Source organism: Aulostomus chinensis, chromosome 12, assembly GCF_037954235.1.
Source record: "Aulostomus chinensis isolate RoL2024-O1b breed Wild chromosome 12, RoL_Achi_v1.0, whole genome shotgun sequence".
NCBI classification, from domain to species: Eukaryota; Metazoa; Chordata; class Actinopteri; order Syngnathiformes; family Aulostomidae; genus Aulostomus; species Aulostomus chinensis.
The window spans coordinates 2,295,001-2,322,905 of record NC_141331.1 but is presented as its reverse complement, the minus strand read 5'-3'; the positions used below and the strand labels follow the sequence as shown (position 1 = coordinate 2,322,905).

At 46.5% G+C, this 27,905-nt stretch overlaps 1 protein-coding gene across 10 annotated transcripts in view; it reads right to left on the bottom strand.

The window, feature by feature from the left end:
* tns1b (tensin 1b) overlaps positions 1-27,905 on the bottom strand; it is a 150,419-nt gene that overhangs the window by 72,372 nt on the left and 50,142 nt on the right. For 9 of the 10 annotated variants that reach the window (XM_086219616.1, XM_086219620.1, XM_086219627.1 and 6 more), the window contains exon 3: positions 19,544-19,581. In XM_086219616.1, coding sequence (XP_086075742.1) covers positions 19,544-19,581 — 38 coding nt within the window. Of the gene's footprint in view, positions 1-8,793; positions 9,319-19,543; positions 19,582-27,905 lie in introns of those variants that run through there. The other variant, XM_086219623.1, reaches the window with a different exon arrangement.

Here is a 27,905-nt window from a genome sequence, read left to right as displayed (position 1 = left end):
CAGAACCCGTCCACTATCAGAGCGGATCGGTCACATAGGCAGGATTGGTTATTTATCCGATTCATACACTCGTTGAAAACCTGGAAACAAAATTAAATCTGACAATAGTGATTACTACGCCTGGATTTTTTCAGATAAATAAAGCCAGAAACATTTGGAAAAGGGATGGAAATGTTGTCTAAAGATTGGAGTGAATGGTCTGTTCAGGTTAAACGAGAAAAATCTCTTCTAGTGAAAACCGGTTTACATTCATCCATGTTTATGTTGCTGCCTCTTATTAAGTTTTATCAAATGTGTGTGTCGACAGGGATTATTCACGCGTGTACAGGTGTGGAAACGTCATGGAAGTATACTGGTATTGACGTGTAAGGCCACTTCATATAGCTGAGGTCAATTATTAATATCATGTAATATCTGTGGGTTTGAATGTTCCAGGGCACTGAACTCTGATCTCCAGCACTATGATGAACAACATGGAAACACAATCATCATAAAGCGACAGCATGGGGATGAAAGAGGTCTCCAAGTGTCAAAGAGCCATGTGGTGCTCAGCTGAATGTCACGTCCAATAAAATCTACAATTTTATTTGTGCTTGGCAGAGTTGGTCAGGTTTGCGATGCCAAACGCGCCGATGTCACCACCTCAGATAAAACCTCTGACGTAAAGGTCAGGACGGGTGGGTTGGTGGTCCGCCCACATCAGAATAGCTCACATTCTGCTTCATGCTAAGTATCTGCTTCCCACCTTGGTGAGGCTCCAGTGAGAGCCGGGATCTTCCGGAAACCACAGGGAATATTTATCCAATAGAGGGGTGCAGGTGGGCACTTAGCGGTGGGCTCGCCACAGGTCAAACTGTGGCTAACCGCCATGTGAGAAATACTCCTGACAAAACAGCTAATCTGAGTCTGCATGGGGAGGTGGGAGGGAGGGAGGGAGAGGAGGAGAGAGAGGGGAGGGCTAATGGATCTTGGACCATGTGAGAGACAGTATGTTGCTCATTAAATGATTTTTATATTCATATTCAGCAAGAAAAGGGAGAAACTCTGATCTCACTCTGAATGCTGGTGTGTTTGAGAGTCATTCTGAGCCATCATGAGAAAAGACAGACGACATGAATAAGTTTTGTAATTAACGTGATTGAGCAAATGGCCTCTGAATCTCGTTGAGATGGAGAACGACACAAAGCCTGTTGTCTGTGCCTTGTGGTGCGTGGGATGAAGGCCTGGCCAGCCTGCACACTGATGCTATCAAGGGTATTCAAATGAGTGTAATATAATAAAGGATAATTGTGTTGTTGAATTCCGTACATGCTTGTGTTAACAGCATTAAACAAGGGCCCATTTCCTGCAGACAAAAGTCCGTGTCAGACATCTCTGGCTTGTAGGACAGCCTTCATTTACAGCAGGCCAACTGCGAGCTAGCGACACACTCCGCACTCAGTCCCGTTATGTAACTGCTGTCAGTCTCCCAGGTCTCACTAATGACATAATGACTTGATGACTTATTTGAATAAACAACCCGCAGTCAAATATCTGCAGATTAAATGTGAGAGTTTTCCCAGAGAAGCACATTCCAGACACGATGAAACGATGGCATGCAGGTACCGCTCCTCTCTGCTGGCATCACGCCCCTCCCCAGGGCTTTTATGTTTGTCCAGATCTTTGCTCTATGTTCTTATGTTTGTCCAGCTGAGTTATTCACTGTGTAAATTCAGTTTGTGAGGCATAAGCAGGAACAGAAGTTTTTCTCAGGCCGTGATGGTGGAGCGTGCCGGAGCGCGGACTCGTCTGGACGAATTATCAAAGCCCAAAGGAATGAAGGCAGAGCTGCAGTCCAAGTGCCCATGCAGTATCACTTTGTGTCTGCCTCTCCATCCACCAGCAGTGATGGATTACCAGCCGCCACAGAGGGTGGCTGGTATTGTTTTCACCATGGGCGGAAATTACAAACCGGACCCCCCTGTATTGGAAGCTATCCCCTCCATGCATCATTGTGGACATATGTGTATGATTTGAAATAATATAACGCTTTGAAAACCAAGCAATCATCTGTAGCGCAACATTGTGCAGCATTTCGAACGTCTCTTTGATGGGACCAAAGTTCTACTTTCTTTGAACTGTCAAGTGAATTTTAACTGAAATATGGAAATGTCATGTCACAGCAAAATTATGAAACGTGTGGTTCCATCAACTGGTTTTGGAGGAAATAAGCGATTTAATGGTGGCGGTACAGGCAACATTACACCGCTGGCTGTGGCTGTAACGGAGGAGGAGAAGAGTTCTCGTCTATCAGTGTAAAACAGAGAGGTGTTGATGAGTTTCCTTCAGGTGAACTAGTTGCTAACGGCAATGTTGCCGCTGCGCAGATGAAGACAGAGACGACGGCAGTGAAAGCGGCTGATCAGTCACGCACTCAGAGCAGGTTAGCAAAGAGACAAGGTTTCCATCGTCCGTTTGGCAGATTTACTCTGGCAGGGAAAAAAAGGCAAAAAATCCTCAAGAGAGTAAGAAAACAGTTGTAGCAAAATTGAAAGAATGTTTTTTTTCTAACTTCCATTTCCACCAGCTGTCTCTAATGCAATTCTTCCATACGTGCATCCAAACATGTTGCTGGACCACTGACCTGCTGTTTCCCTCCTCCTGCGAGCTCTGTATGGTCGCGTGATGACTCCAGCTAACTGGACATGAAACTCCAATGTACTGGCATCCCTCCCTCACATCCATGGGTTTGCTGGTGCTGTCAATGTTTCTGCATTTTCATCTTCATGCAGCACAAAGGGTTTACACCACCAACCAACAGCTACCAGTCTACAGTCCATAGCGCAGTCACTTCCCTGCTATTTAAAGGGTGATTATTTAGCTACAACAGCTCGGCTGGTCTGCTTCCATCCAAAGATGTTGTATAATTTACTTTTATTTCCATCCGTTTGTTTTTGTGAAAGTTGTTGCTTCAGTTTTCCTGAGGGATGGTTGACTAGGGACCTGACAGCAGTCTCAGCTGCTCCCTGGATGTCTCCTACCGCTGATTTATAGAATTACTTCAGAAATGGAAGGGCGTGTATTTATTTTCATATTCATCTTAGTGCACAAGTACACTGTGAGTGCTTTGTGTACGTCAGTGTACGTCATTCCTGCGTTCGTACTGTTACTGAGTGGATGGAGACGAATTTGGATTAAACAAAAATGAAGGTTTGGAAACCTGCGGGTTATCTACTCGAGCCCTGGAGGGAGGGAACAGCCTTGTCCGTTGCTGCCATGTTGTTTTTCCACGGCCGTGACTCAAGTGGCCTTTGCCTGCTCATTCTCACCCCGCCTTTGTTGGACGCTGCTGATTGCGTGGAGAGGGGAGAAGCAACAGCTTGTTTCTTTTGTTCCGAAGTTACAGTGAGGGTCACGTTCCCTTCCCAGGCTCTTTCAGCTGCAAGCCAGTATTTACCAGCATGCGGATTTACACATTTAGCATGGCTCTCACCATCTGGCTCCGAGCCAGGCGGAGGAGGACCGGGGTGGGGTGCGGCACGGCGGGGGCACTATGAAGAGGGAGGGCTGCTAGGACCTTTAGCATCCAGTGAAAGTTGCTCAAAGAGCTGCTTATCTGCATTCGCCATCTTCAAAAGTCAATGACCTCTGCTATTTTTGCAGCAACTTCAGGCTCCAATTTGTCTTCGGAAGAAGCAACATGTTAGCCAGCAGGGATCAAGTCGGTTAAAAATGCACCAGGATGACTACGTAGCAAAACCCCGCCTCCAGCTGACGGGGGTGGAGTTACAGACTTCAAAAACGTACACGCTTAGCTGCCAGACTAACGTTACAAAGCCAGCAATGAAAACATCTCAACTTAACAATCCATTTACATGACCCTCAATAAAATCATTATCTCAGCTTGTGCTTCCTCTTCTGCTTTTCTGATACGAAGAAAACCCCCAACAACTTAGAATTCTGATGATTTGTTTGAAAGAAAACCGTCTAGTTTGTTCAGGTCTTAGAGGAAATAATGGCTTCTTTTCATGGTTTGGAAAACACAGTAGAACCTTTTAATTCTTTTCTGTTTCCATCAGGTCAGAAAATTGTCACAAGTGCATGGAAGATGAGTAACATGACTCCTGCCAGCATCCTTTCAGCACAAATACTACAGTAATAAATAGTACTACTCACTCTAGGAGAGCAAAATGAACACAGTCGTGCACAAACATATTAATTCTGCATTTTAAGTATAAATATCAACGTGGATTGAAAGAGAGGAACCAGGAACTTCAAGAAAACAACCTGTTGCTCATTCTAGCTCCAGTCCAGGGAGCCAAAAGAGCTCAAACGCTCAGTTATATTTTATATTCTGAGGCGTAATAAAAGCATATGAATGTTTTTTCGGTGCCAGACAAACATCATCTGAACAGAGGAGCCCTCGGAGAGACTCCAGATCCTGGCACCGCTATTTCCTGTCTTTATGTTTTCAGACCACACCCCCTTCCCCATCCATCAGCTATGAAACACAAACAACAATATCAGAGGTGAGGAAACAGGTCTGCTTTCTATAAACATTCCTCCCAACGACACGAAGGCTTGATAAGAAAAAGAAAACAGCCGCTCCACCCTTCCATGTGACTGCTGGCACTCATGTACTTCACCAAGAGTTCACATACATGCATCGGAGAACAAATCACTGCAATAATAGATTTAACCCAATGTACAGAAAAGCATCCAAGTCCATTTGGGAGGAGCAACGATGATCATGTGTATCAGTTGGCTTGATATCCAAAAGAGGTCTGATGTTGTAAGATGCTGGAATGGTCCACCAAGGCCATCTAGTCACGTTTTCTCAAAAACAAGCAACACTGAGAGGTTAGGAGAGGTTACGGCTGCCATCTTGTTGTTTCCACACAGACAGAGAGAGGGACGACGTGGAAGAATGGAGTGATTCCCCTTTTCTCTCAATACATCCTTCACTGCGACACTAAAAATGATGTTGAAGAAAGGCCCACTCTACCAGGCCGGCCTCAAGCTCGACTGCACAGAGTAATTTAAAAGATTAGCCGTCATTAAATGTCTCGCTGCAATGGTCCTGTTTTCAGGGTTATTATAAGGCCTTCCTCTATTTAAGGGGCATTGGTGGATGAGGGTGCAGAGAATTTTTGTTTGCTGTCCCAAGTTCTCACGAAGGCCGTATGAGGAGAAACGAAGCGAGTTCACTTCCAGATGTGAGACTCACAGGGCTGTTTATTAGATGACAACACAGACGCACAATTTCGGGCAGTTTTAGCAAAAAGAAAAGAAAACAACAGAAGTGCACATCAGGAGAGGATGGGGCCATTTTTCTCAGAGTTGGTGAGCTTTCTCATGTCTCGACTGGGTCCTAGTTCATTATCACAGCAGCACTGGTCCTTGGACAAACACCTTCACCTCCCCTCGTGGGCTCATCCTTCCTGTGGCTACTATTAATTACACTAAAAGCCCGACAGTAAGGCACCATGCTTTGGCACGAGTACCGACTATTTGTTTAGCCAATGATTCGCAGGTTCACTGTGTGTGCCAACAAGGAGTGCGGAGGACAAAAGCTATCAATACATGCACACACTGCAGAGCCTTGTGACTCAGTATAAAAGAGTCTCAACAATATAACACGATGTAGACCGAGAGGGCTGAGGGCCGGTGGACTGGATCAGTGACTATAAAATCAAGCCTGGGGGAGAATTCACCGGCGTCTGTGCAGCCACATTCAGGTGCCGAACAGTCAAACTGCAGTTCTTCTAATTTCCTTGAGGGCTGGATTTGTTTACATTTGTAGTCTCTGTAAATACCCAGAACATGAGTACTTTACTTACTGCACAGTACTTTGTGACACGCTCAGTTCGGCATACATACATATGCATGCACAAAACTTCAAATCCTGATCTTGGAGCCAGCCATGCTTGGCTCTTTCGTGGGGCAAATAAAAACATAATGAACAAACCCAAAGCAACATTTTGCCTTGCTCTGTTCCCCCTTGACTACACAATCCAGCGAGTATTCTCTTCTGAAAACGAGGCGTTTATTTATGCCTTCACTTCCTCCATGACTGCCCTGCATATGTTATGAAAGACACAGATATGTTGGAAAACCAAACGCCGTCATGTCTGGGTCATGACATCATCTGAAGGTGCACAGCTCGGTGGACTTCGTCACCATTTGGCCCACAACCGTGGTCATGGTGGTGCAGGAAAAAAATCAGAGAAGCTTTGGAGTCCACTGTGTCAGAGGCATGTGCAAAAAAGACCAGCCTGCGGTGCTAGAGGAAAGGCACGGATCACCAAAATCATTTGGGATGCAACATCCTGGCAACCCACTCAGCAGAGTGTCAGCTTGGAGTAAAACAGTGGGCCAGTATTACCATGTCTGGATGCCACTGGCATGGCTGAAATGAGTCAGGGAAATTAAGGTTTGGCTCGTCCAGCTATGCTTTTATGGTTTGTGTGGTGATGTCAATTGAAACAAAACTTCCAGTCATAACAAGAAGTTTGAAGACTGAACATTTATCAAACATAAGTCCTTTCTCTGCCTGTCACTTCTGTAGTAATGAGAAAAAGGATCAAGCTCCACAATGGGGGCTTTCTTTTACAATAGACCGTATACTGGAAGTAGTACTTCGTCTTTAAGGAAGTGTACACACAACTTACAGGGGCACACACACACGCACACACACTCACACAGTAAGGATTACATCAGCAGAGGAGCATGAGAATTCATGCTGGTGTTTTTTAATGGTCTGTGGACCGCTGCCTCGTCCTGTCTCTGAGAAACACAAACACACACAGAGCCACTCAACAAGCACCTCCGAGCTGCTCAAGCCCTTCCACGATCATCTCCCGGCTCAATGAGGGCTTGTGGTTAGGCATCTATCATGAGAAGGCTGAGGGAGGGGCTGGAGTCTGACGGGAGAACTGCTTCCTTGGCAGCTAGTAATGATGAAAAATGCCTCCTCTGAAATCCAGTCCAGCGTGGGCTCGCTGCCAGTGGACGTACGTCATCCCAGCGCCGCCAGATGTCACGGGTAAAGCCGTTGTCCGATTGTCCGAGCATGGAGAAGGCTTTTGGCTGCAGTGAACAGTGTGGCTTTGTCCTACGTATTTTACCAGTGATGACAAACTTCACGGGAAACTTTTCTACTCTTGAAAGATTTAAAAACAATGTTCAAATGTCCAAAAGCAACACTGAGGTACAGTATCAACTCTGGCATCACCCTGTGGACGCCACCTTGGTGGGACCTGACAGAACCTTCTGACTGACATTGCTAAAACTGTACCTGACAGTTTTAGTTCCGGTGCTAAGCACAGATAAAGAACAGCAAACACAAACCAGAGATGGGGTGATGCTAGCTTAGCTACAGTGCCAACAAAACGATAGCAAAGCAATGACTTCCAGTCAGAATTTTTGATAATAAAGCGCTGCTGCTTCTGTTGTGAGGCCTGGATCTTTGTAAACCTCACTTGTATTGATCCAGATCATTTCAGACCAGGCAGGAAAAAAAGAGAAAAGACTGCAAAGTCCTACTTTTGTGTCCACATGAGCACACGAGAGGACAAATTGTTCTTTATGTATTTGCATATTTACTTGTGTGGAAAAATAAAAGCGTACTAATTCCTGAACTTCTCGTCTTGACATATGCAAATCATCGCGCAAAGACTCGACATGTGTGGTATAACCTCTCATACTGCTCTTCCACATGTGGACTCATTACATTCACATTATCGGAAACTATCCTGCAATAATTTTCTAGATATTCCACAACTTGTGAATGCATAAATGCAGTGAGGTTGTAAATCTTTCAGTGGTTTTGAAAACTGCGGTTTAGAGAAAAGGATGCACACCATCACTCCAAATGCAGCTGTATTATAACAACAAACTAAATACTGGCTATGCATGCGTGCATCCACCGTTTCTTGGCGAAGTTCTAGTGCTGCTCGTGTTCTGCAGGTGCTGAAGTGTGAAGGAGACACTCGTTTTTGGAAAATATGATCATTTCGATTTGTTTTGTTTGGTTGCCAGTTTGGTTCACATGGACTCGTGTGACGATGTCGTTCTCAAGGAACATCGGGAATCACAAACAGCTGAGACGCATTTGAAGGGACAGCCCCACACGGACGGGGCTGACTAGCTCTCATACATTCTCTCAGCAGTTCCAGGTAAATTAGACCCAATTGCGTCTCGTCTGCGTGCCAAGAAATTCCCAACAAGCAGTTGGTTATCTCACGCCTGGGGAGACGTTTCTGTGCAACAACTTTTGCAAGGTCCTATTGTGAAACAAGGCAGCTGAGTTCATGGCTACAGCGCTGGACTCACACAAGCAACAGCACAGCGATACGCTCCTGACAAATATCACCACCCGCTGCCGGAGAGGAGGGAGAGACAGACAGAGAGAGAAAGAGAGAAAACGAAAGAAGTAGAAGAGACGGGAGAGCAGACATGTGCCACCACTGTCATCCCAGCTATGAGCACCGGCCACCAACCACAGAACACGAGACCACACACAGGCACCAGCCCTGGAAACAAGAGGGGCTTCATAAACAAGTCCACATGAAGATGAGCATCCAGCTCTTTCACGTACATGCTCAACATGTAAAAACAGAACAAAAATGTTCTCCGACGTGCCGCCTGCCAACTCAGCAGACTTCTGCCAGGTCAAACACAAGCCTGAAAATCTGAGAGCTTCTCTTCCTCCAGCCAACCAAACAAATCCTCAACGCAGACCTCTGAGCCGCCAGCCGGGAGCTGGGATAGCAGACAGCCCAGCGCTTTTGTCCCCCGTCTCACACTCCTTACCTGGAACACTGCGGTGGCCATCCTGTCTGTGTGGAGCTCTCTCACTTTTTGGCTTTCTTTTAGCTAGTGCTGCATTGTCCTTTCCCTTCCCCTCGGAGAGCTTTTCCCCGACCAGAAATCCACTCACTGTTACCTTGCTGCAGCGTAGAGCTGGGGAATGTATGACGGTGTGTGTGTGTATGTCTGTGTGTGTGAGAGAGGGAGAGTGTGTGTGAGAGAGGAAGAGTGTGTGAGAGAGAGAGAGGGAGAGAGAGAGTAAGAATCAGTGTGTGTGTGTGTTTCAGGCTCCAGGCTAATAGGTCTGGCTAGTCTCTTAGTCCTCCTCCTCCTCCTCCTAGAAAATGAGCATAAAAATATCTTAATGGGAGCGCGAGAGTGGAGAGCCAAATCTGAACATCCCACGGCGGCGCAGTGCAGCACACGGCGCTGAAGAAGTCTGGCTACGGGTTAAAGCTTTTTTCTCTCTTTCTTCTGCTGCCTGGGGTTTCTCCTCCCTCTTGTTCAGTCTGTGTTCACCCTCCTCCCAAACACACCAGTAATGACAACAAGAGTTGAATTTGTGAGGGAGGTGAGGGGGGAAACAAGAGCATGCACACGTGTGTACACACACACACACACACACACACACACAATTCTTTTCTTTGCGAGCTCATTCTTCATTCTGTCCATGTTATCAACTACTCAAGTTACAGGTTAAACACGAGTCACCTCCTCTGCACCTCGCTGACTTTCCCTTGCTCTCTCTCTCTCTCTCTCACACACACACACACACACACACACACACACACACAGTGAGGGAGAAAATGCAATGAATGGATCCATTGACTCCATGACAAACAGTTTCAGCAGCAGTGTGGAGATCGCTGATGTATCTCTGGAGATCATCAGCTTTAGAACTGTTCTCTAGGAAACGCGACGGCTCAGTCACAGGCGCTTTCTCCAATTCCACACTCATGATCCCACCTGGACAAAACACAGCTCTGCAACACTCCTTTCATGAACCCGAGAAGCTTGACGCTCTCAGAAGTGTCGGTTTGCCATTGAGGCTGAACTTTGAGGTGAAGCTGAACTGGTCAATGTGTTGGTGGTCCGTCAGCACAGTTACGCAGAGCCAATGAGCCATCTTGGAGAAGTGGAGCCTGGGTCAAAGAAGAACCCACTTGATTCTGGGACTGATGAGTCATAGCACCACCTGGTGGTAACAGGAAGTAAGTCAGACAGGTTTCAGCTCCCTCTCCCATCCTCATCATCAGGACTGTTGCCCAGCGTTTGTTTGGAGAGGAACTGCTGGCTCTCTGCAGATGTTGAGAGTCGGACTTCCTGCTGTGTGTGAAAGGATGAACTGATGCGATGTCAATAAAAGTGAAACCCAGCTCTGGTGTGGCCCTCCTACTTCCTGGCGTCTCTGTACCTGCAGCATCAACTGCATGTCTGGAGCCCATCAGGCAACTGTGGTTTGGGATTCTATGATAAGATGTCTTCGTTGTAATGAACACTCACTCTCACACACTTGGACCTGGTTTCCACAGCCTCCCCCGCTATTATCCAGTAGCAGAAAAAGGAATTTTCCTGAACATGTGTGGCACAAATTTGCACCAGTTTAATTATGATGCCTCAACATGGAAAGAATGGCCACAGTCTTTGATCTCCCTCTGAAGTAATTAAACGGAAGGTACCACCTTTTCCTGAACTCGTGTTCACCAGATGTCAGCTCAGCTATTTAATTCTCTATTAATGACAAGGTCCAGGAAGGAAGCGAGGGCCGCCGCAGAGGTGACATGTGGTTTATGACAACAGCCGTGTTTATGAGATACACACCTTTTAGGTTGGGCGGGCTGAGGAAACCCCCTCGCTACTCTGTGTCTATGTCACTGTACACACTCTCAGCAACGCAATTATACACACCAACAATTACATCTGTATGCCATCTGTCTGGTCTTCTGTCCTGGCCAGAGACAGACGAGCCTGACGTCACCAGGACATGTGATGGCCGTTCCCAAACTCCAGAAGGCATCTGGTATCTGAAAATCTTCTGTGGCCCACCCAGACCTTAATTCACATCAAGAAATTCTTGAGGGTCTGATGAATAATATCCATGTTTACTTTCCAGAGGCGAGAAAACAGCTAACGCGGTTTCAGACCCTCGTTCACCTCCCAACCTACCACACAAGTGCCTTTCCATTTTTATTTTCTGACACTCACTTGAGGAGGTTTATCCCAGCGTTTTGTTTTATTAAACATGTTTATCAAAAACTGAGGATGATTTTGATCTTTTTCTTTTTTTTGCATCACAAGTAACCAACCCAGTGAACCGAATGCTAGAAGGCAGCTCAGTAGCCTGCTGCCACTCCCTGGACGCCCAAATTGATAGAGTCATTTTAGTTGTCTCAGCTTAGGGGGTGTTTTTTTTGTTTGATCACCTTTAAGTTCATGTTTGTGCTGGACAGCTCCCTCATTTGCGAAGCACACCAGCGACGAGCTGTGAGAGGGCATACTGCCGCCGACTGTTCTGGAAGCAGACACACTCCCATCATGAAACCGGTTGTTCCCCGGCTCTTGTATCCTGGCGCAACAACAGGAGCTGAATTAAATGACCTACAGTAGCTCAATTGCAACTGTGCATGTAAACCCACTCAGTGCGATAAGAAATGAACTGATCCCCGTTGTTTAGATCAAACTAGTTCAAAAATCATGAGGGCTTCCACTTGGTGAGTCGACGAATGCCCCTCCCCCATTCGGAGCTATTGTTTCACACCAACTGCACAATGAGGGCCATGAGAGCGCAGAAAAACTGTCTTAAAGTTCCAGACAGAAACAGTTAAAATGAGTCAGAGAGAGAGGGAGGTTCACGGGTGAGGTCCAGTTTCACAAGTCTGACTCAGGCTTTCCCGAGCAACAGCAGAACCCAGCAGATCAGGCCCCCAGAGCCCAGTGGAACATTTCACCAACGCCCATTCAGTCCAGATTAAACAGGGATTTTGGTCCCGGATGATCACGATTACGCAGCAGCAGGAGCTCAGACACACTGAGGCAAATGCTGTTGCTGTGAATGAGAGGAATGACTGGAGGTCTGTGGGCGGAGGTCTCACAGCTGCTCCAGCTGTCAGGGATGCTCAGAAAAGCCATCAAAAGAAGATGTGTGCTCAGCAAAAGCTCTTTAGATAAGTAAGGTTAATGAAGTTCAATCTCCTGTAATTTATTTGATGGTACGTTCCATGAAGTGCTGCCTTGTTTTCACAACTGCGACTCGTCTTCTGCGTGTTCTTGGCTCACGGTCGACATTCTTGCCAGCGACTCCTGATTACTCCATCATGTTAGAGGGCGTTCCTGTTTGTTTTCTCTACTGTATCTAAGCACACGCTACAACACACGACTACAGGGACATGCAGAGCTGACAGGTGATTGATTATTATTTCACAAAGCCGCCAGTTCAGGGAACCTCCTGTTTTGCGTTGCACATCTTGAGAGTGTTCACTCTCATCCTCACTGACACCAAGTGACCGCAACCTCTTCACGCCGCTGTGGTGGAGGCGGCATGTTACAGCGTGGTATGTTTGAATAAAACTATGGCACCATACACACACACTTAATCAACAACATCACATGTTGGGGGCGGGGGGGTGGTACTGTTTTCAAAGAAGGAGAAATTCTGCAGGTTGGGCAAACCAATGACATCCAACCTTAAATGTTTTCATGCTGCAACCTAACCAGACATGAACTGTGTTGACTCATAAAACTCACAGCTGTGGATTTCATCTCAAGAACACCAGTCGGAAAGACATGGACTTGGAAGCCGCAAGGGTAACTTGTTCCCTCAATTTAATCTATTAGTAACCACACCATATAACTACATCTTGTGGCCTCAAAATAACTTCATTTACGGAGCAAGTTGTGTCTTGTGGTCATAATTTTTCTCCCTCTCCACGGCCGCTCCAGGGGTTCGCCTTTCATAAGCTACTAAACAACATTAAGCGCTGCTCAGAGCTCCACGTTATCTCCCTCACGTCAGAGCCGACGTGAGGTTGTGGTCGCTTTCATCTCCTTCTATGAGATTACGGTTCTCATACTATTGTGCTTAAGGAGAGGATAATGAACAGGATGTTTTGGTTCGGAGTTCAAGCTGCTGTAATCAACATTAGCATGCTAACAATGGCTGCTTGTTGTTGTTAATAAAACCTCAATTAACGTCACCCAAATCTGCAAAATATGAAACATCTTTGTGTTCGAGTTTCATCTCATGAGTCGCAGCAAAACCAAGAGGCAAGAAACTTGACTCTAAACTCGACCTCCATGCTGTTAGCTAGCACGTTAGCATTAGCTAGCACGTTAGCACTTCCTCCAACCGTCCAAAAATCCCTAAACGCAGCTTTCATGTTTTAATATGTTCAGTGATTTGGCAAATCTCTTCAGACTTAATGAAGCCTTTTAACTCCAAAACATCAAACTACCAACATGAAACTGCACACAACCAACCAAGCAGCTGACATAACTCAACCATTTCTGGGCCCTTCAGGCCTGCTCCTCAAATTAGAGTCCAAAGAGGCTTTTATCTGAAATGTCATGCTCCTACAATGACGCTCTGTTGTACCGAGGAGGGCCGAGGAGCGAGCCTGTGTTCTGTCCTGTGACTGCTGATTCAATTACCTCCAGAGCAGTCGGCTGGCTCTGGATCGCATCAGACAGGAAGCGAATACACAATATTCTGATTACAACCTCATCCATGTCATGTTTGTCCTCGATCGATCCCAACCTCAGTCTTTGGAGAAGCTCCCTTTAACGGAGGTTCGCTCCTCCCACTGCCTCTACGCCTCCTCAGGTTAACAGCTGTCGGGCCGCCACAGCATGGAAAAGTTAATGTTGTCAGGATTCAATATCACGTCTATGTGTTTAAAAACTGCAAATGGCGGTCACCTCCGCCAGGCCAAACCTGATGTAAAAACCAGAGAATCTTCTTGAATAAACAGATCTGCCCTGAAACTGCATTCTTCTTTAGCCCAAGCTACACCTCTTATATCTGGTGCTGAATCCTGCTCAAGGTAAGACAAAGAAATTAAGAAAAAACATCACCGCTTTGACAAAGGTACTGTAGCACTGATACGCAACCTGTATGGCAATAAATCAGCACAAAGTTTTTGTACCAGCAGTGGTTTTACATGCTTCTGATTGATACGTTACGCTATGCCTCCATGGACGTCAATGTTCTAACGCTATGGAAACAGCATTTTCTCGCGACTGATTAAGGTCATAGCCTGCATGAGCTAGAAGTGGAAGATGTGAAGCATTCTGCTGCTCCCGAGTCGCTGACAATCTCTTTTCTAGACTCAGTGTCTTTGTCATTATTAACAAAGAAGACTATAAAAATGTACTAAATGGTTGCGTGTCAAATTCTTGAAACACCGACTTCGAATGTCGTGATGTAACGTGGGCATGTAGTCCCTCTTGACTCTACGGCATTTAAACAGGAACACTAATGGAATATTCTTTTAGGAACTCATGTAAACACCTTCATGGAAACATTGTATGAATTTGAGGAATAAACTACAACGATCTCAGTCCCAGCAGAGTTGCCTAAACAGGAAATACAGAGCAGCACAAACACATAAAAGCCATTTATTTTGCAACTGTGAGTAAAAACTCAAAGGCTCTCGTGTCTGGTCCCACTGGAGCAGAGCTACACTGCTATCAAGTCTATTAAGAAAAAGCTTTGCTGTGCAGCAGTGACACGGATCCCTATTAGTTTCTGTGTGATGAATCATCCCAGGAGCAAAGTGTAGAGTCTGGAGGAAACGGCTGGAACAGAGGACGAGGTTAACCAAGTCAGATGATCCTGACAGCTATGCTGACCGTAAAGGCTAAAAATGGAGTTTGAGGACAAAAGACTCCAAATAAATCCCAGAAACTTCATGTTTAAAGGTTTGTTTTTGGTGCAGCAGACACTGAGTTCGCAGAGGTACAACAAAACCCTCAAAAACAACGCCACGGTGAACCACACCTGCTGCAAATCTGGCAGTGATGAGTGGGCCCTTGCACCTCCGCACTCATCTAAGAGTGAAGCTGTCTGTCGTAGAGAGAGGGAGGGAGGGAGGGAGGTGAAACCTGAGGATGTTTGGATTTTACATGAAGGAGCAGACTGAAGCTGCACTTTGGTGCCAATCTAGAACACACACCATCGCCCATGTTCCTGTAGATCCGGTCAAGACAACACAGCGTCACTCTGGTGTTTGGCCCTTCAGACCAGTTACTTCCGTTTCCTGTTCAATGGTCGAATATCAAACATGGCCGCCTTGCCACAGTAACGGCACTGAACAAAAACTCTTCACAGTAATCCGGCAGCAAACGGCTGATAGTTGCAGTGACTTTAGGAGCTTCTCCAGATGTTTGCAGGAAACATTTTGGATGCTAATCTCAGCTGTGGACATAATGACAACACGCAAATGTTTGCTAACGCTCACATATCAATTCCACATGTTAGCAGACTGCACCATCCCTATGGCTTTTATTAAAGATGGACTTCCTGCATGTCTCCAGCAGAAGCTACCAGCCGCTACTGTACCCGATGACTTCAGGCTGTGTTCAGCAGGTGAGACGAGGGCCGGCTGCAAACCAAATGTGCTCTCCCCACACGACAGATGGAAGCAATAAATGATATGACAAAGATTATCTACCTTATTGTCAGCTGAACCAAGAACTTTGTTTCTTTGCCCAGAAATGTCAAAAATGTTAAAAAGTGATGGCTGCCGTCAGACGGACTGTAGCAGCATGACTGCTTGTTTAAGCTCTGTGGTATGAGGGTTTCGCCTGCGGCGTCCTGGAGGGGAGCATGTTCACATGTTCAGGTGATGAACAATCACAACCGGACGCCACAAATCACTGTAAAGATGGCAAACTGGAGAGGTGAGCCACGCAGAAATGAGGTCTTCTCTCACCTCAAACCAGTCAATAGAGAACAAGCCTGTGTGCAGCCTTTGACACAAACGAGGACTTGCTTCCATCGCTGTAAATGTTAACCAAGCACCAGCCTGGGGGACTCTGACCTGCTGTCACTGATGCACAACAACATTGACGGATATCAGTCATTTTTTTTATAGCCGTGTCGGTCTGGTGGCCAGGAGTTATTCAAGCCCAGACTTGCTAATATCAATCTATCATCCAAAGTAAAATCTACCTTTAAATTCACTTATTCCAGCACGAGGACCAGTACTTTAATATTAGTTGGGTATTTTCACCTGACTGAATTTATACACCGGTTGGACAGAAACAACACAGCAAGTCTTTGGCCCTTGAACTGTCTCAGCAGCCATTAAGGGTCTCTGAAATGGCGAAAACCTTTTCACTGGGTACTAATGAGGACACATCCATCAGCGAGCTGCAAGTAAGCGATTACTCTCTGAAACGTAGCTGGTGAACGGAATCAAGCGGGTCACAAATAACAAATCTGAAATAACAAAAACGAGGAGAGGAAGCCGGCCAGCACAAAGAAACATGTGACTTTCAAAACATGTATTCTGAGAACTTCACGGGCAGGGAAGCTATGAAAACACGTGCTTCATCATTTTGGACTTGAACAGAGCGTGAGCACGTTCTTCGATGGCGCTTCTCAGACCTCCTTTCTCATCAACGCTGATACATAGTCGTTTCCCTCTGAAAACACTCGACAGGCCGTAAAGGATCAGTGAAATCTGGCTCAGTTTATTCACAACTTTAAGTCCAAAGTTATGAAAAAATGTCTTTGGAACCCTTTAACGTCACATCCCCAGTCATATTGTGCACATACTTGACGGGAGGCCTGAAAATGTACAAGACGACGAGGGGCGCTGGCTGCGGCGCCGCTTCTTCAGCCCTGAGAGGTGGCGCGTTGTGAGCAGCAGCAACTTTCCAACCACCTAAGTCTTTGGTCTGAACTGGTGCTGATGCATGTGAGTTTGGACATGGACATTTTGGACAGTTTCGCTGAATCCAGTAGCTTCCAGCAGCCAGGATGTGACTACAGTTTCCTGAATTCTGAATCCACTCAGAGTGGGATAAAACTTGAAATTCATGAAATCAAGGCAGCTAATGGTCAGTAACTGATCATGAAATTTGGTTCAAGTACCACTTCAAATACTTCATGTGTCTGCTGGATTTCTGCAAACAAAAGTATATTCCTGCCATCTTCAACTGGATGTGACTTCTGTGCCTGTACATGTGAAACGTACTTGTACATCTGTGAGAGAGAGCGTGGTTACTGTGGAGGCCAGCGAGCAGCGTGGGAGCCTCCAACATGCCACATGGCAGCACACTGATGTCTGAAATTAGCCTGAGCAGACCTACGTGGTTTAACCTCTCCTTAATGTGTTCACAGCAGGACAGTCCCAGATACGCCGCCGCTCTTCAGAGGGAATTCCATCGGAGGAAACACAGAAGATGTATGAGAGGGTTCGGGAAATAAAAATGGACGGGTTCTGTACATAAACCCACACACTGACTGTGCAACGCCTCTCGTCTCTGCTTCCAGGGTCTTTCCTGTCAACACCTCCACGGGAAATTTTACAGACAAGATCCAAAGTATTTTTCACATCCAGCAGCGAACGTTGAGGTGCGTCTTCATGCCAAACCAGGTCGGACCATTTGTTCATAATAAAGTCCATTTTTTACAGCACCTTTCACACGAGAAATGCAGCTTATATTTGCAAAGATGGGCAGTACGTTCGTCTGTCTAAGATAAGAGTTATTATCAGGAGTCCAGATTCCTGAGCTGAGATCAAACACCGACTGACAAAGAAAAGTTTTACTGTTTATTTGAAACAAATAATTCATAAAAACCTGCAGCAGCCAGCAGTCCCGGGGGCCTGACGGAGAGCTGATAGTCATCTCCACAGACCCTGTCACGGTCACTCCCTTGTTTTTCATCTCAGGCTTGTTAGCAAACTATTTCCTGCCAAAGCTATGACATTTTCAGCTGAAATGTTTAGAAAAGGAAATGCTGCTGTGATTTTTGGAGATGGAAGTTTTCAGTTCTGTATATATAGACACTGGAAGTATGCTCTGGGCTCCACCCGCAAATGTGACCTCCGTCTTCCTGAAATTCAAATGTTATCAGTGTGAATGTGGTGGCGAGTGCTCTCAATGCTCACAACCATAACAATCAAGACAAGAGCGTTCGGAGCCTAAGGATTCCCAGTTTACTGCGTGTCTTTACAAGTGAGGGAATGAGGAGGTGACACTCTTCTCTCATGCACCATTTCTTGAACTGACAGAAGGTCTGGCCTTACAGCCTCACGTATCACATTCAAAATGTTAACAGAAACAACAGTCAGAAGTCTTCTTGTAAGCCTGCAGCTGCCAGAGACAGGCTTATTCTCCACCTTGTCCGTCTCACTCTGGTTATAATATGTCAGGAAGGCCTTGAGGAAATGAACTGGTCCACAGGGACGCGAGGATGAGCTGCCAGGGTTATGGTGGTCAAACATCAAGGTCACTGTGACAGGAACACGCATACGACGGATACCTCCATGCAGAGCGACCTGACAGAAAATGCCTGAAATGACCACAAGCTCTTCACAGCACCACAGAAACACGTCAACGTAAATCTGTGAATTAGACACAAATTCCCTGGTTGCACACCGCCATGGATCAGACGGTCGCTAACTTTAGCTTGCAACAGGAGGTGGGTGTTTGAGTCCAGTTCTGAACTCTGCGTTTCACAGCATGAATCCACGATGACATTGTAACCTAAGCCAAGAGAGACCTGATCCTGAAACAACCTCAACTGTAGAAGCTGTAGTCAGATGATGGTACGATCACCTTTTTCTGGACAAGATGATGCCAACTACCAACCAAGACCTTCCCGTGTCCATCACCATGACTTTCTGCTGGCACGCTGGCCATTTACCAGCTGCTACAACACCGCATTTCGAGGTCCGGATCACTTTTGTGGTAATTTCCCATGGTGAGAACAGAGCAGGTGACTACAGCCAGGTGAAGACAGATGGTCGGATTCAGGGTGAAAGAAACCTTCGCATGTATCGGCCTCCTCAGCGCCACAGTATTAGTAACACAAAGACAAAGATGGCGTGGGTTGGGCGTATCGACCGTTTGGTCTGAAATCTTTCCACTGTGTTGCCGGGCCAAAGCCTCCACCTCGAATTGTCGTGGCCCGTCTGCCTTGCACCCCTGGCATTTCCTGAGCGTGAAAGAGGGGAGTGGGCAAAGCTGGCAGCCAGCAGCTATTTTAATGGAAACCAGATGAAGAGTATGTTTATGTGTAGGTGTAAGGGTAAGTGTATGTAGGTGTGTGTGTATGTAGGGGTGTGTGTGTGTGTGTGTGTGTCAATGAGTGTAAAACCTTTACACCTTCAGAAACACACAACTTTCCCAACACTCCTGACATCCCTCCCGTCCTCCTCTACATGAGAACAACGGGCGATGGCTCAATCCAAAGGTCCTTTATTTTTAGACCCGGGGCCAATCATCAAGACACGAGACCATCCAAAGTAAACATTCTGCTACACTTGTTTAGAAATTCCTCCGATTTATTTGCAGGACAGAAATTCCCGAAACTCCACCAACACCAACGTGTACGGTGCTTAGGGTGCTCACATCCTGAGGAGGAGAGCCCACTCCTCCTGAAAAATGGTATTTCCTCCTGATAAGACAGCGTGTACTTGACAGGGCAGGTTCACCTCGTTTAGAGTCCTCCCCTGTACTTTTATACGCTGCAGCAACATTATGAAACATCGGCAAAAAGGTGAAGAAATGGCTGGAGTCTTACCTTCACTTCACATTTCTTGTGGCAAGCTATTCGGCACACTAGAAAACCAAAAAGAGAGAAAATGAATTAACATCACACCTTGTGAAAGCACAGAGAAGAAGTGGCCACGTATTCATCATGGCGCCGAGACGGAATAAGAATTCATTTGGATTTTAGTCTGAGCTCGTGATTCGCCGCCTGTCCTCCAGCCAGCAAACACACAACCAGTCACAAGCTGCCTACAACCTTCTCGATGAGCTCCACTGGTTCTCCACAGAGAATCTTATCAAGACCATACAGACTCAACTCAGCTGCACACAACAGCAGCAAAACACATCCAAACTAAACATTCAGCGTCGTGAATAATTCAGTATGTTTGGTCCATCAGAAGCCCTTTGATTTGTGTCAACCACCTGAAATGTTCACACATCTAAGAGTCTGGAGGAAGTGACTTACAACAGAAACAGGCCTGTCACAGTTTGGTCGTTTGTTCTCAGCGCTGAAAGGCCACATAAGTGTGTTTTGTTTTTCAAACGAAAGCAGAACCACTTGGGGAAGAGCCCCAGAGAGATAATGGTTTGGTTCAAACAGGCTGTCTGTGCATTGGTACATCCCGGCCTTGCTGACACCACATCCCTTGAACCCATCAGGGAATCTCTCTAGATTTGGCTCAAACAGGGATGACGCACCAGTAGAGCAGCATGGGGACGAGTCCTGAAACCCAGACTGAAGTTCCCATTGTTAAACATCCAGCTCACTCGTCTCCAAGTCAATGACTTTTTGGTTAAATGATTGAAATCAGAAGATATGAGGAGGTTCTTTACACATTTTCAAACAAATTAAATACTAAAGCCAACCTGGGTTGCTAACAAGAGTGTAAAGGAGCCTACAGAGGTCATGGAGGTCATTAAAGGTCATCAGGGGGAAACACAAGAAGCCTGAAGCTGAGTGGTGGTGACCTTGAAGTCATGTGACCCTGGTGTAGCTCCTCTGTAGGCTAATGTTAGCTTAGCACTGCTAACGTAGCATCCAGGCTTCCAGCATCATCAGAGGGTTCATTAGTGAAGATGATCCTGATGAACTGAACCTGGAAGATCATCAACTTTTGTTCACTAGAGCTGATTTACTGATTCAGTCACCACAATCACATGGAGCGATCCTATTGGCTGCTGGGGGAGGAGCCAGGAGATGACCACTTCCTGTTGGACGACACACACCTCATCCCTGCCTTGTCGTGCAGTGTTCAGAGGTTGTGGTCACTTCACACATGTTCTGTTAGTTAAGTGCCAACTGCACATGATTTTAATCATTTACACACCTTAAATGGACTGAACTGAGCCTGTGGAGTTCTTCTGGGTTCATCAGCATCTCCTCTCACAACGGCAGTTACTGTAAATAATCAGATGCTGATATAAAGTATTGATTCTAGCTAATTGGAATGAGCTGAAATGTTGGATGGAAGATTGGGATGAGACAAACTCTAAAAGGTCTAGCACGCAATCGAAGAGGATGTAAGACAGCGTGCTCCTCTTGAATTTATCTGCAGGTTCGCGTCCAGCCCCGGGCCACCTCTCTGGACTCCCACCGGGGCTACAAATAAGGGTCAACAGAGGAGCACCTGGACCAGCGGCTCATAAATCGCCAGATTCCCTCGAAGGACAGTGAGTCGACACACAGCTCAGTGTGCTGAGGCGAAGGCTTTCCAAATAAAGGAGAAGAGTGGATGCTTTTACTGGAACACGCTGCACCTTATGTAATGGCTTATTCTTCCTGTCTCAGGCCACATTTTTTAAACTGTGTGTAATATCTCGCCTGAGCAGTGGATAAGCTGGGAAGAGGCGACCATGTTGGATGTGGAGTTGTGTGTTTGCTTCTTATGAATTAACCCTGGTCTTTCTTGTCGTCGACTGACAGCACACGGGACAACATAACACCACTGCAAAGCTGGATTGATTTGTTCTTGTCACAAAACCAAATAACATCTTGATGACGCCGTTTTAGTTCAACCCCCCCCCCCCCCCCCCGTACAGTTGAGATTTGTTAGTTTGTTCAAGTACTTTGGGAAGCTCTCATCTAAGTGTCCACGCAGCGCAGTGATAGCAGCGATGATGATGACTCGTTTCCTGTTTGCAGAACTTAAACACGACCGCATTCTTGATTCTCCATCTAAAATATTCCCCCATTCTTCAGCGGTGCTCATTTTGTATAATGCCAGAATGGTCAAGGTCACTCTCCCATTCAGACTGGGACTCTCTGGTAGCCTGATAACACAAAGCAACAAGCTGTTGAGTCACACACAAAGAGGCTGCTCAAAACCAAACTCCATTCCTGGCTTTTCACTGAAAATGAGAACAATGACTGAGCCCTTGCTCAACAGCACCAGTTCACCTCTCTAACCTTTAGGATTCTAGAAATATCTCAATCGATCGATCGCTCAACGGGTGCAGTATTTTAGCTGCTGTTCCTGTGACAGTCCTCTCGAGCTGGACTCTTCGTTTGTCTCGCGTCTCTCACTTGACAGTGCACATGTTCAGATTGCAGGAGAGGATATGAGCAGTTTGAGGAAATAAAAGTACGCACAATCAGACGCATTCCTTCCTTTAAAGGAAAGACGCTCCTCAGTAGAAGTCACAGGAGCGTAATGACGCAGGCAGAGGACCGCCTTCACCCTCAACTTTGACAGTCATCACTTTTTTCTGTGCAGCCAAGACTTCTCATCACTAATCTTTTGTCATGTGATCCTGTTTACAGGAGGCTGTTGCTCCTGACACACTCAGGTCTCTGGGACGTGTCCAAAACCACATAATCGAGTCCTTGATTTCTAAATCCTCAAAACCTTTTCTTGGTAAAACCAGATGTGCTTCCAGAGCACATCCATCTACCTCCACATTCTCTGCGTCTTCTTTCATAAAGTAGAATATTTCAATAGTTCATATTTTGGCATCCCCCAGGGTTTAAGTACATGACCAGGACCCCCTCCCTTCCCTCACTGAGACGCTAACCTTCAGTCACTGACATCAGGAAGAGCTAACTACATCAAGCATGTGTCGTCAGATATGATTGTTATCACCATGAAATCACACTCTTCTTCACAAACCAGGAGAAAAGTAAACTCTTCTCTCCAGAGAAAGTGAGAAGCTCTTCTATCGGAGCCAAGCATAATTACATCATGTTGCATTTGCTTTCTATTTAGAGAGTCACAGGACTATATTTGCACTCGGGGGGGACATTTAAATTCACTTTGACTTCTTAATGACAGGCCTGTGAATGTGGGTGGCACCATGAAATCCAACAAGGTTACACAATCCCAGAAAGACTCCAGTTCCCAGGGTCAAATCCAGAGAGAACCGCAGGACGCAGGTCAGCTACAAACTGAGACCACAACTTAGAACCAACCTCCAACTGAGGACAACGCTGCTCAGTCCACAGAGGAGCCCTGAACCTTCCACTGTGTCCACAACTAACCAAGATTCTCATCATCGGAAACTCTGTCTCCAATTATACTTTCTTTTGTTGACCATGTGAGAAGTGTGACGTCTGGTGACCATGGGCCTCAGGTCCTGCGTCTCCATGGAAACAGCCCAATCACAGACAGAAGCAGGGACGATCCCAACGAGCCTGTCATTTCTTCGATAATTTGTTTTCCAAAACCTACAACACGGAATCAGCGAGGTCCCATAAGTTTGTCAATTTTTGACGGATTATTGTCCTAATCGCAGCACTAATATGGGATGTTTCAAACTATTTTCCGGTTTAATTACAGCTTCTTCATACCCAGCAGTTGAGTTGATTTTACTGAATTTGTCTCGTCTGAATGCAGCTCGGCAGCCTTGTGTGCAGGGTCACTGGGTTGCGGAGGAAGGGAGTCCATCTTGAGCAGGTTACGTTCTTCCAGCACACAGTCAACCATCACTTAGATCTTTGTTACAGAATTTTTCCGTGCTGACCTTGGAAACACCTCAGTATCAACACCAACTCATCACGGGATCCATAGCTGGGTTTTAACCTTCAACACCAACGGACTTTAGTTCTTAGAAAAATGAACATTTGTGCGAGAGTGACTTGTTTGAAGAATCTTTGTTAACGCGCCATCTCTCGTCAGACGTGGAGATTAAGATCTGTGGTTTCGGAGACATTGGCGGAGGGCGATTGCGTGAGATGATTGAAAGCTCCGGCGCGGCTACTAAACGGTCACTGCGGTGAGAGCAGACAGTTGGAATGAACCTCCGCAACATCTGAGAACCTGGAAGCAGTCAATATTTGACATTTCTAGTTGATGAAAAGGTTCATTGGGGTGATCGAACCCGGCGATCCTCTAAAACTGACTCATCATGGCTGACGTCACCCGCCGGTCTGTGGCCTCGAGTGCTGCTTGTGGCCATTGTTGGCTTTTAAACATGGGAGGTGACCCGAGTGACACGTAACGATGGTGCTGGCGAGGAGCGAGGCGAAGCCGCCACATTAAGAGTCATCCCCGACAGATTAGTGGAGGCTATAAAAACCCTGGGATAACGACTCACTGAGCACGTGCAACACCTGATGCGTTTCACGCTGAAGACGCTCCTTACAAATGTCCTGCACAACCACACAACACACATCACATAATTCAATAGAAGACCTCTGATCAGATTTACATGTAATTGTGCCATTCAGACGTTAACCACAAAGGTTCCATCTTATAAACTGTTCTCCAGAGCAGAAATAGTAGCTGTGTTTATTTGATTCGCTTTGATTTGATTGTGACTTGAAACAGAGTTCCCGTGATGGAGGATCGGCTTTGGGCACGGCCCACAGAAAGCCCCTCCCTCGCTTTATCGTCTGTTCGACTCCGAACAGCACCGTCATTTAGCCAATGACCAGGCAGAGACCATAAACTCATTAGGAGAGTGTTGAGTGGGGTAATAAATCAAGGGAGCATAATCTCCTCATAGACTTCTCTTTGTAATAGCATGTGTCGCCCCCCGATGGCCAATGGAGAGAACTGCAGAAATAAGGCTCTTAAACGCCTGCTGCACACCAGTTGGGGGTTCAAAGTCTAAGACTGTGAGCCCCCCCATCTGAAGCACACATTCATCTGAGTGGGAGAATGCCTCCACCATGTTGCTGGCTCCCTGCTGGAGGATCCTGGTGGAACTGCGTCCCACAGCTCCCCAGATTTCAGATGCTTGCTTGTGTAATGTTATGCTTGATTGCGACTGAGTCAGATTATTAAGCATCTCTGAGCTAGTCCCTGGAACCAAATCAGGTACATACCTACGGCAGTACTGATCCAGGTGATTCCAGGGACTCGGGGACAAACAAGACTTCAGATCTAACATGGAGTCGAACACTTCTCGTCACAAACCGGCTGCACTTTGTGTGTGTGTGTGTGTTTTTCCCCCCAAATAAAAACATGAATGAAGTCATGGCTGAGAAGCCTGGATGGGTGTGGCTTATCTTTAGCTCCTGTGACCAAATTTATAAGTTGGAACAGAGTTGTATTCTTTGTCTCAGACGGCGCTGATGCTAGTGACTGCTGCAAGCTAAGGGTTTCTGAGTACATCACAACTCATTCACACTACTGGGTTCCAAGACCGTCGAGACTTCGATCAGTTGGAGACGTTGGGATTTCGTCGGTAAAAACCACGGGATCAGTTGGGTTGACAAACAGTTCAGACCAGTCATATTGGGACTACGGCCCCCGACTGTCAGTAGGGCGAATCAGACCCCCGATCAGCCTGATATCCAGTAGTGTAAACCCAGCATTACTGATAGTCATTGATTTATGATGTGATCTCAGCGTGAGGATAAACATGCACCGAGGCACGTCTTTGACCTGGTGGGGTGTGACACATGGACTCCTCCTGTGGATGTGAAAGTCAAACATACTTGGCTGTTTGCTCGATAAGCATAAAGTCCTGGACGATGTCCAAAGGTTCTGAGCATGTGAGTGGCCAGCAAACAACACTGGCGGGCTCTCGGGAGAGAAGCAGGACTTCCATATTGGGTGTGAAAGTGGTGAGGCCAGAGAGCTCGGGTTAGGGTTTACCTTGTTAGGAAGTTGGAGGTTCGGAGAATAAACAGAGTAAAGACGGAGGTGGGGGGGGGGGTGAACAGTCAACAGGAGGTGGACGAGATGACGAGGAGTGTGAAGACTGGCTGCTATCTGACTCGGGGTCCGTGGAATGCTAACATGAAGGAGAGGAGGGGATTAGAGAGGAGGGGTGTGGGACTGGAGCTTCCTTCCCCAGACCGGCTGGTCCCACAGGGCTGGGCCGACCCCCCTTACAACACAATCAGAGGGCAGGGCTGGAGAATTTCCTCTCGCCGTCACTCTCTCATCATTCTCTCTCTCTGCTACAATCACCAACACGTGAGCAGCAGCACGTGTACATACATGTAGAGTCCACCTACGGCCCGTCACTCCCATGTCCACAGCTCACTGAGAAATTCAAATTCCAATGAACTGATGGCAGATTTGGTTTTCTTATGTTTGCTTTGTTCTGCATCTCATGCAGGGCTTTAGAGGTTGAACTATTTTCTACTTCTCTTTCACTATTTTAGGTTCTATTGTTATTTTTAACACAAGTCCGGGTCCAACCCTGATATCTGTCTGGACCATGTTGGACAGCGTTCAAGAATGTGTCCAGTCCGTCTCAGCAGTGGTCAGGATGTCTATACTGGGAATTCCAGGATATTACAGGCTCATCCGTGATTACTGGTGATATTTGTTCAAACCTACAATCATCACTGTGGACCACACGTCTACTTCGCCAAAATATTTCGATGAAACATCTTTATTCTATATCATCAAAAATGAAGCACAGTTGTCCTCCTGATGTCCAGCAGAGATTTGTGCAGTTATTCACAATTAGCTGGAGGAGCTACAGATGCTAGCACACAGTAGTTCTGGCCTCCCTGCTGGCGTCTCTGCAGCTGTGGTTCAAGTCTGGTTAGATTGGGAACCATTTGCTTAAGGGTTTGGGAAAGATCATGGTTTGAGCTGAAATACAAATAAATCTGTAACAATGGCTGAAAATGTCCCCACACCTCGCTCCAGTAGCGTTATCATTCCACATTCACAGGCAGAACCAGGATCCAAGATTAACATCCACCACACACCAAATTCAGTATTTTCAGTTTTGCACATTGATCTCTGAGGACAATTCACGAACAGGCGTGTAAATGTGTGAACCAGAATAGCAATGTAATAAAATATGTCATGATCACATCCAAACAAAACGGCTGGAGCGACAGAGATGGTCCGAGTTGGTCTGAGATGGTTGGTGATGGTTTGGGATGGTCTGAGATGGTTGGTGATGGTTTGGGATGGTCTGAGATGGTTGGTGATGGTTGGTGATGGTCTGAGTTGGTCTGAGATAGTTGGTGATGGTCTGAGTTGGTCTGAGATGGTTGGTGATGGTCTCAGATGGTTGGTGATGGTCTGAGATGGTGATGGTCTGAGATGGTTGGTGATGGTCTGAGATGGTTGGTGATGGTCTGAGTTGGTTGGTGATGGTCTGAGATGGTTGGTGATGGTCTGAGATGGTTGGTGATGGTCTGAGTTGGTTGGTGATGGTCTGAGATGGTTGGTGATGGTCTGAGATGGTTGGTGATGTTTGAGATGGTTGGTGATGGTCTGAGATGGTTGGTGATGGTCTGAGACGGTGATGTCTGAGATGGTTGGTGATGGTCTGAGATGGTTGGTGATGTTTGAGATGGTTGGTGATGGTCTGAGATGGTTGGTGATGGTCTGAGATGGTTGGTGATGGTCTGAGATGGTTGGTGATGGTCTGAGTTGGTCTGAGATGGTTGGTGATGGTCTGAGATGGTTGGTGATGGTCTGAGTTGGTCTGAGATGGTTGGTGTTGGTCTGAGATGGTTGGTGATGGTCTGAGATGGTTTGGGATGGTCTGAGATGTTTGGTGATGGTCTGAGATGGTTGGTGATGGTCTGAGATGGTTGGTGATGTTTGAGATGGTTGGTGATGGTCTGAGTTGGTCTGAGATGGTTGGTGATGTCTGAGATGGTTGGTGATGGTCTGAGATGGTTGGTGATGTTTGAGATGGTTGGTGATGGTCTGAGATGGTTGGTGATGGTCTGAGTTGGTCTGAGATGGTTGGTGTTGGTCTGAGATGGTTGGTGATGGTCTGAGATGGTTTGGGATGGTCTGAGATGTTTGGTGATGGTCTGAGATGGTTGGTGATGGTCTGAGATGGTTGGTGATGTTTGAGATGGTTGGTGATGGTCTGAGTTGGTCTGAGATGGTTGGTGATGTCTGAGATGGTTGGTGATGGTCTGAGATGGTTGGTGATGTTTGAGATGGTTGGTGATGGTCTGAGATGGTTGGTGATGGTCTGAGTTGGTCTGAGATGGTTGGTGATGGTCTGAGATGGTTGGTGAT